A 15,847-nucleotide genomic window follows, 5' to 3' on the forward strand; every position below is an offset into this window, starting at 1 on the left:
TATTCCTAACATCTCTACAGATCAGCACTGTCCCATCTTCCTAATATCTCTACAGATCAGTGCTGTCCCATCTTCCTAACATCTCTACAGATCAGCGCTGTCCCATCTTCCCAACATCTCTACAGATCAGCGCTGCCCCATCTTCCTAATATCTCTATAGATCAGCACTGTCCCATCTTCCCAACATCTCTACAGATCAGCGCTGCCCCATCTTCCTAATATCTCTATAGATCAGCACTGTCCCATCTTCCTAACATCTCCACAGATCAGCGCTGTCCCATCTTCCCAACATCTCCACAGATCAGCGCTGTCCCATCTTCCCAACATCTCTACAGATCAGCGCTGTCCCATCTTCCTAACATCTCTACAGATCAGCACTGTCCCATCTTCCCAACATCTCTACAGATCAGCGCTGTCCCATCTTCCTAACATCTCTACAGATCAGCGCTGTCCCATCTTCCTAACATCTCTACAGATCAGCGCTGCCCCATCTTCCTAACATCTCTATAGATCAGCGCTGCCCCATCTTCCTAACATCTCTACAGATCAGCACGGTCCCATCTTCCTAACATCTCTACAGATCAGCGCTGTCCCATCTTCCTAACATCTCTACAGATCAGCACTGTCCCATCTTCCTAACATCTCTACAGATCAGCGCTGCCCCATCTTCCTAACATCTCTACAGATCAGCGCTGCCCCATCTTCCTAACATCTCTACAGATCAGCACGGTCCCATCTTCCTAATATCTCTACAGATCAGCGCTGTCCCATCTTCCTAACATCTCTACAGATCAGCACTGTCCCATCTTCCTAATATCTCCACAGATCAGCACTGTCCCATCTTCCTAATATCTCCACAGATCAGCACTGTCCCATCTTCCTAACATCTCCACAGATCAGCACTGTCCCATCTTCCTAATATCTCTACAGATCAGCGCTGTCCCATCTTCCTAATATCTCTACAGATCAGCACTGTCCCATCTTACTAACATCTCTACAGATCAGCACTGTCCATTTTCCTAACATCTCTACAGATCAGCGCTGTCCCATCTTCCTAACATCTCTACAGATCAGCGCTGTCCCATCTTCCTAACATCTCTACAGATCAGCGCTGTCCCATCTTCCTAATATCTCTACAGATCAGCGCTGTCCCATCTTCCTAATATCTCTACAGATCAGCGCTGTCCCATCTTCCTAATATCGCTACAGATCAGCGCTGTCCCAACTTCCTAATATCTCTACAGATCAGCACTGTCCCATCTTCCTAATATCGCTACAGATCAGCGCTGTCCCATCTTCCTAATATCTCTACAGATCAGCGCTGTCCCATCTAACTAATATCGCTACAGATCAGCACGGTCCCATCTTCCTAACATCTCTACAGATCAGCACGGTCCCATCTTCCTAACATCTCTACAGATCAGCGCTGTCCCATCTTCCTAATATCTCCACAGATCAGCGTTGTCCCATCTTCCTAATATCGCTACAGATCAGCTCTGTCCCATCTTACTAACATCTCTACAGATCAGCGCTGTCCCATCTTCCGAATATCGCTACATATCAGCGCTGTCCCATCTTCCTAATATCTCCACAGATCTGCACTGTTCCATCTTCCTAACATCTCTACAGATCAGCGCTGTCCCATCTTCCTAATATCTCCACAGATCTGCACTGTTCCATCTTCCGAATATCTCTACAGATCAGCGCTGTCCCATCTTCCTAATATCTCCACAGATCAGCGCTGTCCCATCTTCCTAATATCTCTACAGATCAGCGCTGTCCCATCTTCCTAATATCTCTACAGATCAGTGCTGTCCCATCTTCCTAATATCTCTACAGATCAGCGCTGTCCCATCTTCCTAATATCACTACAGATCAGCACGGTCCCATCTTCCTAACATCTCTACAGATCAGCACGGTCCCATCTTCCTAACATCTCTACAGATCAGCACTGTCCCATCTTACTAACATCTCTACAGATCAGCGCTGTCCCATCTTCCTAATATCGCTACAGATCAGCGCTGTCCCATCTTCCTAATATCTCTACAGATCAGCACTGTCCCATCTTCCTAATATCTCTACAGATCAGCACTGTCCTATCTTCCTAATATCTCTACAGATCAGCGCTGTCCCATCTTCCTAATATCTCTACAGATCAGCGCTGTCCCATCTTCCTAATATCGCTACAGATCAGCACGGTCCCATCTTCCTAACATCTCTACAGATCAGCACTGTCCCATCTTCCTAATATCTCTACAGATCAGCGCTGTCCCATCTTCCTAATATCGCTACAGATCAGCGCTGTCCCATCTTCCTAATATCTCCACAGATCAGCGCTGTCCCATCTTCCTAATATCGCTACAGATCAGCGCTGTCCCATCTTCCTAATATCGCTACAGATCAGCGCTGTCCCATCTTCCTAATATCGCTACAGATCAGCGCTGTCCCATCTTCCTAATATCTCTACAGATCAGCGCTGTCCCATCTTCCTAATATCGCTACAGATCAGCGCTGTCCCATCTTCCTAATATCGCTACAGATCAGCGCTGTCCCATCTTCCTAACATCTCTACAGATCAGCGCTGTCCCATCTTCCTAATATCGCTACAGATCAGCGCTGTCCCATCTTCCTAATATCTCTACAGATCAGCGCTGTCCCATCTTCCTAATATCGCTACAGATCAGCGCTGTCCCATCTTCCTAATATCTCTACAGATCTGCACTGTCCCATCTTCCTAATATCTCTACAGATCAGCACTGTCCCATCTTCCCAACATCTCTACAGATCAGCGCTGTCCCATCTTCCTAACATCTCTACAGATCAGCGCTGTCCCATCTTCCTAACATCTCTACAGATCAGCGCTGCCCCATCTTCCTAACATCTCTATAGATCAGCGCTGCCCCATCTTCCTAATATCGCTACAGATCAGCGCTGTCCCATCTTCCTAATATCGCTACAGATCAGCGCTGTCCCATCTTCCTAACATCTCTACAGATCAGCGCTGTCCCATCTTCCTAATATCGCTACAGATCAGCGCTGTCCCATCTTCCTAATATCTCTACAGATCAGCGCTGTCCCATCTTCCTAATATCGCTACAGATCAGCGCTGTCCCATCTTCCTAACATCTCTACAGATCAGCGCTGTCCCATCTTCCTAACATCTCTACAGATCAGCACTGTCCCATCTTCCCAACATCTCTACAGATCAGCGCTGTCCCATCTTCCTAACATCTCTACAGATCAGCGCTGTCCCATCTTCCTAACATCTCTACAGATCAGCGCTGCCCCATCTTCCTAACATCTCTATAGATCAGCGCTGCCCCATCTTCCTAACATCTCTACAGATCAGCACGGTCCCATCTTCCTAATATCTCTACAGATCAGCGCTGTCCCATCTTCCTAACATCTCTACAGATCAGCGCTGTCCCATCTTCCTAACATCTCTACAGATCAGCGCTGCCCCATCTTCCTAACATCTCTACAGATCAGCGCTGCCCCATCTTCCTAACATCTCTACAGATCAGCACGGTCCCATCTTCCTAATATCTCTACAGATCAGCGCTGTCTTATCTTCCTAACATCTCTACAGATCAGCACTGTCCCATCTTCCTAATATCTCCACAGATCAGCACTGTCCCATCTTCCTAATATCTCCACAGATCAGCACTGTCCCATCTTCCTAACATCTCCACAGATCAGCACTGTCCCATCTTCCTAATATCTCTACAGATCAGCGCTGTCCCATCTTCCTAATATCTCTACAGATCAGCACTGTCCCATCTTACTAACATCTCTACAGATCAGCACTGTCCATTTTCCTAACATCTCTACAGATCAGCGCTGTCCCATCTTCCTAACATCTCTACAGATCAGCGCTGTCCCATCTTCCTAACATCTCTACAGATCAGCGCTGTCCCATCTTCCTAATATCTCTACAGATCAGCGCTGTCCCATCTTCCTAATATCTCTACAGATCAGCGCTGTCCCATCTTCCTAATATCGCTACAGATCAGCGCTGTCCCAACTTCCTAATATCTCTACAGATCAGCACTGTCCCATCTTCCTAATATCTCTACAGATCAGCGCTGTCCCATCTTCCTAATATCTCTACAGATCAGCGCTGTCCCATCTAACTAATATCGCTACAGATCAGCACGGTCCCATCTTCCTAACATCTCTACAGATCAGCACGGTCCCATCTTCCTAACATCTCTACAGATCAGCGCTGTCCCATCTTCCTAATATCTCCACAGATCAGCGTTGTCCCATCTTCCTAATATCGCTACAGATCAGCTCTGTCCCATCTTACTAACATCTCTACAGATCAGCGCTGTCCCATCTTCCGAATATCGCAACATATCAGCGCTGTCCCATCTTCCTAATATCTCCACAGATCTGCACTGTTCCATCTTCCTAACATCTCTACAGATCAGCGCTGTCCCATCTTCCTAATATCTCTACAGATCAGCACTGTCCCATCTTCCTAATATCGCTACAGATCAGCGCTGTCCCATCTTCCTAATATCGCTACAGATCAGCGCTGTCCCATCTTCCTAATATCGCTACAGATCAGCACGGTCCCATCTTCCTAACATCTCTACAGATCAGCACGGTCCCATCTTCCTAACATCTCTACAGATCAGCGCTGTCCCATCTTCCTAATATCTCCACAGATCAGCGTTGTCCCATCTTCCTAATATCGCTACAGATCAGCTCTGTCCCATCTTACTAACATCTCTACAGATCAGCGCTGTCCCATCTTCCGAATATCGCTACATATCAGCGCTGTCCCATCTTCCTAATATCTCCACAGATCTGCACTGTTCCATCTTCCTAACATCTCTACAGATCAGCGCTGTCCCATCTTCCTAATATCGCTACAGATCAGCGCTGTCCCATCTTCCTAATATCTCCACAGATCAGCGCTGTCCCATCTTCCTAATATCTCTACAGATCAGCGCTGTCCCATCTTCCTAATATCTCTACAGATCAGCGCTGTCCCATCTTCCTAATATCTCTACAGATCAGCGCTGTCCCATCTTCCTAATATCACTACAGATCAGCACGGTCCCATCTTCCTAACATCTCTACAGATCAGCACGGTCCCATCTTCCTAATATCTCTACAGATCTGCACTGTTCCATCTTCCTAATATCTCTACAGATCAGCGCTGTCCCATCTTCCTAACATCTCTACAGATCAGCGCTGTCCCATCTTCCTAATATCTCTACAGATCTGCACTGTTCCATCTTCCTAATATCTCTACAGATCTGCACTGTCCCATCTTCCTAACATCTCTACAGATCAGCGCTGTCCCATCTTCCTAACATCTCTACAGATCAGCGCTGTCCCATCTTCCTAACATCTCTACAGATCAGCGCTGTCCCATCTTCCTAACATCTCTACAGATCAGCGCTGTCCCATCTTCCTAACATCTCTACAGATCAGCGCTGTGCCATCTTCCTAATATCTCTACAGATCAGTGCTGTCCCATCTTCCTAATATCACTACAGATCAGCGCTGTCCCATCTTCCTAATATCGCTACAGATCAGCGCTGTCCCATCTTCCTAATATCGCTACAGATCAGCGCTGTCCCATCTTCCTAATATCTCCACAGATCAGCGCTGTCCCATCTTCCCAATATCGCTACAGATCAGCGCTGTCCCATCTTCCTAATATCTCCACAGATCAGCGCTGTCCCATCTTCCTAATATCTCTACAGATCAGCGCTGTCCCATCTTCCTAACATCTCTACAGATCAGCGCTGTCCCATCTTCCTAATATCTCTACAGATCAGCGCTGTCCCATCTTCCTAATATCTCTACAGATCAGCGCTATCCCATCTTCCTAATATCGCTACAGATCAGCGCTGTCCCAACTTCCTAATATCTCTACAGATCAGCACTGTCCCATCTTCCTAATATCTCTACAGATCAGCGCTGTCCCATCTTCCTAATATCTCTACAGATCAGCGCTGTCCCATCTAACTAATATCGCTACAGATCAGCACGGTCCCATCTTCCTAACATCTCTACAGATCAGCACGGTCCCATCTTCCTAACATCTCTACAGATCAGCGCTGTCCCATCTTCCTAATATCTCCACAGATCAGCGTTGTCCCATCTTCCTAATATCGCTACAGATCAGCTCTGTCCCATCTTACTAACATCTCTACAGATCAGCGCTGTCCCATCTTCCGAATATCGCTACATATCAGCGCTGTCCCATCTTCCTAATATCTCCACAGATCTGCACTGTTCCATCTTCCTAACATCTCTACAGATCAGCGCTGTCCCATCTTCCTAATATCTCTACAGATCAGCACTGTCCCATCTTCCTAATATCGCTACAGATCAGCGCTGTCCCATCTTCCTAATATCGCTACAGATCAGCGCTGCCCCATCTTCCTAACATCTCTACAGATCAGCGCTGTCCCATCTTCCTAATATCGCTACAGATCAGCGCTGTCTCATCTTCCTACCATCTCTACAGATCAGCGCTGTCCCATCTTCCTAATATCTCTACAGATCAGCGCTGTCCCATCTTCCTAATATCGCTACAGATCAGCACGGTCCCATCTTCCTAACATCTCTACAGATCAGCACGGTCCCATCTTCCTAACATCTCTACAGATCAGCGCTGTCCCATCTTCCTAATTTCTCCACAGATCAGCGTTGTCCCATCTTCCTAATATCGCTACAGATCAGCTCTGTCCCATCTTACTAACATCTCTACAGATCAGCGCTGTCCCATCTTCCGAATATCGCTACATATCAGCGCTGTCCCATCTTCCTAATATCTCCACAGATCTGCACTGTTCCATCTTCCTAACATCTCTACAGATCAGCGCTGTCCCATCTTCCTAATATCGCTACAGATCAGCGCTGTCCCATCTTCCTAATATCTCCACAGATCAGCGCTGTCCCATCTTCCTAATATCTCTACAGATCAGCGCTGTCCCATCTTCCTAATATCTCTACAGATCAGCGCTGTCCCATCTTCCTAATATCTCTACAGATCAGCGCTGTCCCATCTTCCTAATATCACTACAGATCAGCACGGTCCCATCTTCCTAACATCTCTACAGATCAGCACGGTCCCATCTTCCTAACATCTCTACAGATCAGCACTGTCCCATCTTACTAACATCTCTACAGATCAGCGCTGTCCCATCTTCCTAATATCGCTACAGATCAGCGCTGTCCCATCTTCCTAATATCTCTACAGATCAGCACTGTCCCATCTTCCTAATATCTCTACAGATCAGCACTGTCCCATCTTCCTAATATCTCTACAGATCAGCGCTGTCCCATCTTCCTAATATCTCTACAGATCAGTGCTGTCCCATCTTCCTAATATCGCTACAGATCAGCACGGTCCCATCTTCCTAACATCTCTACAGATCAGCACTGTCCCATCTTCCTAATATCTCTACAGATCAGCGCTGTCCCATCTTCCTAATATCTCTACAGATCAGCGCTGTCCCATCTTCCTAATATCTCTACAGATCAGCACTGTCCCATCTTCCTAATATCGCTACAGATCAGCGCTGTCCCATCTTCCTAATATCGCTACAGATCAGCGCTGTCCCATCTTCCTAATATCGCTACAGATCAGCGCTGTCCCATCTTCCTAATATCTCTACAGATCAGCGCTGTCCCATCTTCCTAATATCGCTACAGATCAGCGCTGTCCCATCTTCCTAATATCGCTACAGATCAGCGCTGTCCCATCTTCCTAACATCTCTACAGATCAGCGCTGTCCCATCTTCCTAATATCGCTACAGATCAGCGCTGTCCCATCTTCCTAATATCTCTACAGATCAGCGCTGTCCCATCTTCCTAATATCGCTACAGATCAGCGCTGTCCCATCTTCCTAATATCTCTACAGATCTGCACTGTCCCATCTTCCTAATATCTCTACAGATCAGCACGGTCCCATCTTCCTAATATCGCTACAGATCAGCACTGTCCCATCTTCCTAATATCACTACAGATCAGCACTGTCCCATCTTCCTAATATCTCTACAGATCAGCGCTGTCCCATCTTCCTAATATCTCTACAGATCTGCACTGTTCCATCTTCCTAATATCTCTACAGATCAGCGCTGTCCCATCTTCCTAACATCTCTACAGATCAGCGCTGTCCCATCTTCCTAATATCTCTACAGATCTGCACTGTTCCATCTTCCTAATATCTCTACAGATCTGCACTGTCCCATCTTCCTAACATCTCTACAGATCAGCGCTGTCCCATCTTCCTAACATCTCTACAGATCAGCGCTGTCCCATCTTCCTAACATCTCTACAGATCAGCGCTGTCCCATCTTCCTAACATCTCTACAGATCAGCGCTGTCCCATCTTCCTAACATCTCTACAGATCAGCGCTGTGCCATCTTCCTAATATCTCTACAGATCAGTGCTGTCCCATCTTCCTAATATCACTACAGATCAGCGCTGTCCCATCTTCCTAATATCGCTACAGATCAGCGCTGTCCCATCTTCCTAATATCGCTACAGATCAGCGCTGTCCCATCTTCCTAATATCTCCACAGATCAGCGCTGTCCCATCTTCCCAATATCGCTACAGATCAGCGCTGTCCCATCTTCCTAATATCTCCACAGATCAGCGCTGTCCCATCTTCCTAATATCTCTACAGATCAGCGCTGTCCCATCTTCCTAACATCTCTACAGATCAGCGCTGTCCCATCTTCCTAATATCGCTACAGATCAGCGCTGTCCCATCTTCCTAATATCTCTATAGATCTGCACTGTTCCATCTTCCTAATATCTCTACAGATCAGCACGGTCCCATCTTCCTAATATCGCTACAGATCAGCACTGTCCCATCTTCCTAATATCTCTACAGATCAGCGCTGTCCCATCTTCCTAATATCTCTACAGATCTGCACTTTTCCATCTTCCTAATATCTCTACAGATCTGCACTTTTCCATCTTCCTAATATCTCTACAGATCAGCGCTGTCCCATCTTCCTAACATCTCCACAGATCAGCGCTGTCCCATCTTACTAGCATCTCTACAGATCAGCGCTGTCCCATCTTCCTAATATCGCTACAGATCAGCGCTGTCCCATCTTCCTAATATCTCTACAGATCAGCGCTGTTCCATCTTCCTAATATCTCTACAGATCAGCACTGTCCCATCTTCCTAATATCTCCACAGATCAGCGTTGTCCCATCTTCCTAATATCTCTACAGATCAGCGCTGTCCCATCTTCCTAATATCTCTACAGATCAGCGCTGTCCCATCTTCCTAATATCTCTACAGATCAGCGCTGTCCCATCTTCCTAATATCGCTACAGATCAGCGCTGTCCCATCTTCCTAATATCTCCACAGATCAGCGCTGTCCCATCTTCCTAATATCGCTACAGATCAGCGATGTCCCATTTTCCTAACATCTCTACAGATCAGCGCTGTCCCATCTTCCTAATATCTCTACAGATCTGCACTGTCCCATCTACCTAATATCTCTACAGATCAGCACTGTCCCATCTTCCTAATATCTCTACAGATCTGCACTGTTCCATCTTCCTAATATCTCTACAGATCAGCGCTGTCCCATCTTCCTAACATCTCTACAGATCAGCGCTGTCCCATTTCCTAATATCTCTGCAGATCAGCGCTGTCCCATCTTCCTAACATCTCTACAGATCAGCGCTGTACCATCTTCCTAACATCTCTATAGATCAGCGCTGTCCCATCTTCCTAACATCTCTACAGATCAGCGCTGTCCCATCTTCCTAATATCTCTACAGATCAGCGCTGTCCCATCTTCCTAACATCTCCACAGAGCAGCGCTGTCCCATCTTCCTAACATCTCCACAGATCAGCACTGTCCATTTTCCTACCATCTCTACAGATCAGCGCTGTCCCATCTTCCTACCATCTCTACAGATCAGCGCTGTCTCATCTTCCTACCATCTCTACAGATCAGCGCTGTGCCATCTTCCTACCATCTCTACAGATCAGCGCTGTCCCATCTTCCTACCATCTCTACAGATCAGCGCTGTCCCATCTTCCTACCATCTCTACAGATCAGCGCTGTCTCATCTTCCTACCATCTCTACAGATCAGCGCTGTCTCATCTTCCTACCATCTCTACAGATCAGCACTGTCCCATCTTCCTACCATCTCTACAGATCAGCGCTGTCCCATCTTCCTACCATCTCTACAGATCAGCGCTGTCCCATCTTCCTAATATCTCTACAGATCAGCGCTGTCCCATCTTCCTAATATCTCTACAGATCAGCGCTGTCCCATCTTCCTAATATCTCTACAGATCAGCGCTGTCCCATCTTCCTAACATCTCTACAGATCAGCGCTGTCTCATCTTCCTACCATCTCTACAGATCAGCGCTGTCCCATCTTCCTACTGTCTCTACAGATCAGCGCTGTCCCATCTTCCTAACATCTCTACAGATCAGCGCTGTCCCATCTTCCTAATATCTCTACAGATCAGCGCTGTCCCATCTTCCTAACATCTCTACAGATCAGCACTGTCCCATCTTCCTACCATTTACGGGATTCACTTGACCTACAGTTATCCTCTCCCCACCCTGAAGTGGCTGATAACAGAGAGTAAAAGATTATAGTTGCCTGTTCTACAGCCGGCCTCCCCACCTGAAGTGGCTGATAACAGTGGACATTAGAGAATATTTATGAGTAGAGGGGCTGTCAGCCTCTTACTGGTCAGTTTACGGGCAGGGATGGCTCGTTGTAGGAGTTCCTGGAGAGCGCTGAGTACACGTGCGGGCACCAGGTCCCCCTGGATAGTGACATCGGTGTCGTGCCAGTTTCCGCTGCTCTTCTGAAATTGCTCCACCTCCAACCACTGGTGAAGCTTCTCCGGCTCCATCACCGGACTCAGGAGTCGCACTCCGCTGGTGGTGTAGTAACGCCAACGCCTCGAACTCTTCTGACGAAACCCGCTCAGGCCCCGCAGGGGAACGGTCACCAGGAGCTGCGACGGGGCCAAAACCTGCAACATCCAGAGAAAAGTCACCACAGAGCCGAAGGAATCAACGTAAATCAACAAAATAGCGCAAACCCCTTGCTGTACATATTCCTGTTTCCTCCAGAGTTGCATTCTGTCGTAACGTGTCTTATACTCCATCATATCCAGCGCTTAATAACTACGGACGCCTCGGACATGCACACGTTGCGTACGTTGCTGTGGAAAATACGCAGCAAAACCGCAAGAAATTCACAGGAAAAAGCCGCACAGGTGCATGTATTGATGCGTTTTTTATGTGTTTTTTACGTTTTGCTGCAGTTTCAGGTTGCAAGTTTTGCTGCGTATTTCTGTAGAACAACAGGGATAGAATTCGCAAGTGGAATAGCATGATAAGTTGACATGCTGGGGTTTCGCAAATACGCACCGCGGGTTCATTTACGTCCCGAAACATACAGCAGTATGCACATGAGACCCTCATTGTTTATGCTGGTACTGTACTTCGCTGCGGTTTTTCTGCACATATTTTGCCTCGTGTGCATTCAGCCTTAAGTTTCAGACCGCAGGGGTCGTGGCCGGATGCTGAAGGCAGAGGACGTGTGGGAGACGAGCTCCACGCTGTGGTCAGTAAAAGCGGCTCAAACATTAGCCGGTAAATCACCCTGACGGACGCTCAAACATCCTCCGCCCTGGGGCGATACGCCATTGTGACCAGCAGCAAAAAGAAAGAGATGGGTCCGTGGAGGCTCGCTGCCTTCTTCCCACCATTGCCATCAAAGCAAGATGGCGCCGGCTCCGGAGCACGCAGGAGACCCACACCGTTATAAACGGCATTAGAGGTGAGCGCCTCTCCCCCTACAACCTCCATGTCTGCCTCGCAGACGGCTGCTAACAAGCGTGGATCCCCTCAGCATGACCCCTCAGAGAAATCCTCTCTTCACAGCCTCGCCCCTATGGGAAGCCGCATGTTACCGCTCCTACCCCCATCAGACGCTCCTACCCCATAAAGACGCTCCTACCCCATCAGATGCTCCTACCACCATCAGACGCTCCTACCCCATCAGACGCTCCTACCTCATCAGACGCTCCTACCTCATCAGACGCTCCTACCTCATCAGACGCTCCTACCTCATCAGACGCTCCTACCCCCATCAGACGCTCCCGTCCCCATCCGACGCTCCTGCCCCCATCCGACGCTCCTGCCCCCATCCGACGCTCCTGCCCCCATCAAACGCTCCTACCACCATCAGATGTTCCTACCCCCATCAGACGCTCCTGTCCACTGCAGAGATGAGAGTCCTCCTGCAGGAACTGGAAGAATCCCTCCATAATGATTTCCACCCAGCACTTTCTGTTATGAATGCAACCATTACTGAGGTGGGGAAATCTGCTGAGAGCGCTTGGACCGTCCCTGTTTGTGAATTGCAGCTTTCATGATTGCTTCTTTAAAGAGGTTCTGTCATCAGATTATAATCTCCTACATAATGTGATCGGCGCTGTAATGTAGATAACAGTGGTCCTAGTAATAAAGAGGCTGTCACCAGATTATAAGTGCCTTATCTCCTACATAATGTGATCAGCGCTGTAATGTAGATAACAGTGGTCCTAGTAATAAAGAGGCTGTCACCACATTGTAAGTGTCCTGCCTCCTACATAATGTGATCAGCGCTGTAATGTAGATAAGAGTGAAAGAGGCTGTCACCACATTATTATATCTCCTACATAATGTGCGCAGCACTGTAATGTAGAGAACAGTGGTCTTAGTAATGAAGAGACTGTCACCACATTATAAGTGTCCTGTCTCCTACATAATGTGATCGGCGCTGTAATGTAGAGAACAGTGGTCCTAGTAATAAAGAGACTGTCACCACATTATAAGTGACCTGTCTCCTACATAATGTGATCAGTGCTGTAATGTAGATAACAGTGGTCCTAGTAATAAAGAGGCTGTCACCAGATTATAAGTGCCCTGTCTCCTACATAATGTGATCAGTACTGTAATGTAGATAACAGTGGTCCTAGTAATAAAGTGTCTGTCACCAGATTACAAGTGTCCTATCTCCTACATAATGTCATAAGTGCTGTAATGTAGATAACAGTGGTCCTAGTAATAAAGAGGCTGTCACCAGATTATAAGTGTCCTATCTCCTACATAATGTGATTAGTGCTGTAATGTAGATAACAGTGGTCCTAGTAATAAAGAGGCTGTCACCAGATTATAAGTGCCCTGTCTCCTACATAATGTGATCAGCGCTGTAATGTAGATAACAGTGGTCCTAGTAATAAAGAGGCTGTCACCAGAATATAAGTGTCCTGTCTCCTACACAATCTGATCGGCGCTGTAATGTAGATAACAGTGGTTTTTACTTTGAAAAACAATCATTTTTGAGCAATTTATGATCAATTTTAAATTTATGCTAATTAGTTTCTTAATAGACAACTGGGCGTGTTTTACTTTTGACCAACTGGGCGTTGTGAAGACAAGTGTATCACGCTGACCAATCAGTGATCAATCAGCGTCATACACTTCTCTCCATTCATGTTTAGCTCGTTTCACTGCAAAGCGTGATCTCGCGAGATTACGCTGTGACAAGACTTCCTCCCGCAGGTCCTTCACTGGAGCAATGGAAGAGTCAACAGACATCGCCTCCAGACATGCCAGGACGTTTATCCGAATCTGCAGCGGCTGGAGGTGATGTCTTTACAGTCTTCCATGGCTCCGATGAAGAACCTGTGGGAGGAAGTCCCATCTGTAATAACAGGGTAGGGAGACAGACAGGAGAGCCCTAATCTACCCGTCACTCAGTCCCTGCCTACTTGCAACGACCCGTCCTAAGCGACGGGGTACAACTGGGCGATGGTCCCTACGCTCAGTAAGTGCAAGACAGACAAAACAGACAGGGGTACACAGAAGCTAGGGAAACGGGGCAGCTGCCCACGGAACACCGTGAGCAACAAGAGTGGTGAACGGGCCGAGTCAAACCAGGAGAGAGCGAGGTACAAAACGCTGAGCAGGAGAGTGGTCAGAAAGCCAAGGTCAATAACAAGCAGAGGATGAGTAGTACAAGCAGCAGCAGCAAGCCAGGAAACAAGCATAGAAGAATCACAGGCAAAGGAGGAACAGGAAAGGCAGGTATAAATAGACAGTGGGCGGGAACTAGCTCCGTCTGGCCAGGCTGTGATAGGCTCTCCCACTCCTAAGCCTGCCATCCTGAGTGGTGGAAGATGGAGTCAGTCTCACAGACATAGGAGCAGGTGCAGACTGATTGCCCACGGGCGTCGACACAGAACCTGTATCTGGCAAATCCTTTACAGTACCCCCCCCCCCTTTTATGAGGGGCCACCGGACCCTTTCTAGGTGGACCTGGTTTATTGGGGAAACTAAGGTGGAACCTCCTGAGCAATACCCCAGCGTGAACATCCCGGGTGGGTACCCAAGTCCTCTCCTCAGGCCCGTATCCTCTCCAATGGACCAGGTACTGGAGGGAGCCTTGGACCATCTTGATGTCCACAATCTTGGCCACCTCGAATTCTACCCACTCAGGGATGAGAACAGGGACCGGAGGTTTCCTCGAGGGAGCCAAGGACGGGAAGCAGCGTTTAAGGAGGGAGGCATGAAAGACATCGTGCACTCGAAAAGACGGGGGCAACTCCAGTCGGAAGGAGACAGGGTTAAGGACTTCAATGACCTTGTACGGCCCTATAAACCGGGGAGCAAATTTCTTAGACGGGACTTTAAGGCGCAAATTTTTAGAAGATAGCCACACCAGATCCCCCACCACAAACAAGGGGTTAGCAGAACGTCCTTCTATCTGCCTGAGTCTTTTGTACGCTCTGGGACGCCTCTAGGTTCTTCTGAACCTGGGCCCAGACTGTGCACAGTTCCTAATGAACGACATCTACCTCGGGATTGTTGGAACTACCAGGTGAAACGGAGAAGAACCGTGGATTAAACCCAAAATTACAGAAAAAGGGGGAGACCCCTGACGAGTTACTGACCCGGTTATTAAGGGAAAATTCGGCGAGGGGAATGAATGAGACCCAATCATGTTGACAGTCAGAGATAAAACACCTTAAATATTGTTCTAGAGACTGATTAGTCCTCTCAGTTTGGCATTAGTTTCAGGATGGAAAGCCGAGGAGAAGGACAGATCAATCTCCAACTTTTTACAGAAGGCTCTCCAAAACAATGAAACAAATTGTACCCCTCTGTCAGAAACAATATTGACAGGAACCCCATGGAGATGCAGGATGTGTTTGATAAACAAGGTAGCTAACGTCTTAGCATTGGGTAGTTTCTTGAGGGGCACAAAGTGGCACATCTTACTGAAGCGGTCTACTACAACCCACACCACCGACTTGCCTTGAGATGGAGGCAAATCGGTGATAAAATCCATGGAGATATGGGTCCAAGGTCTCTGGGGAATGGGCAAAGAACATAGTAAGCCCGCTGGTCGGGACCTGGGAGTCTTGGACCTAGCACAAACTTCACAAGCGGCGACGTAGGCTTTAACGTCTCTAAGCAACCCAGGCCACCAATAGTTTCTGGCAATGAGATGCTTGGTACCCAGGATGCCTGGATGGCCAGATAGTGCAGAGTCATGATTTTCCCTAAGTACCCTTAGCCGGAGTTGCAGGGGAACAAACAGCTTGTTCTCAGGAAGGTTCCCGGGAGCTGAACCTTGATCAGCCGCAATTTCGGAGACTAAATCAGAATCAATAGAGGAAATGATTATACCTGGAGGCAAAACACAAGCAGGATCCTCCTCCGAAGAAGGGCTGGCCATGAAGCTACGCGACAGTGCGTCAGCCTTAATATTTTTAGACCCAGCCCTATAGGTAACCAAAAAGTTGAATCTGGTAAAAAAT

General features: G+C 47.6%; 1 protein-coding gene across 1 annotated transcript in view; it reads right to left on the reverse strand.

The window, feature by feature from the left end:
- Positions 1-15,847, reverse strand: part of LOC142741938 (protein mab-21-like 3) — a 60,582-nt gene that overhangs the window by 6,041 nt on the left and 38,694 nt on the right. The window contains exon 3 of the mRNA XM_075851259.1: positions 10,714-11,005. Within this exon, the coding sequence (XP_075707374.1) occupies positions 10,714-11,005 (292 nt within the window). The remainder of the gene's footprint in view (positions 1-10,713; positions 11,006-15,847) is intronic.

This window comes from Rhinoderma darwinii, chromosome 2, assembly GCF_050947455.1.
Source record: "Rhinoderma darwinii isolate aRhiDar2 chromosome 2, aRhiDar2.hap1, whole genome shotgun sequence".
NCBI classification, from domain to species: Eukaryota; Metazoa; Chordata; class Amphibia; order Anura; family Rhinodermatidae; genus Rhinoderma; species Rhinoderma darwinii.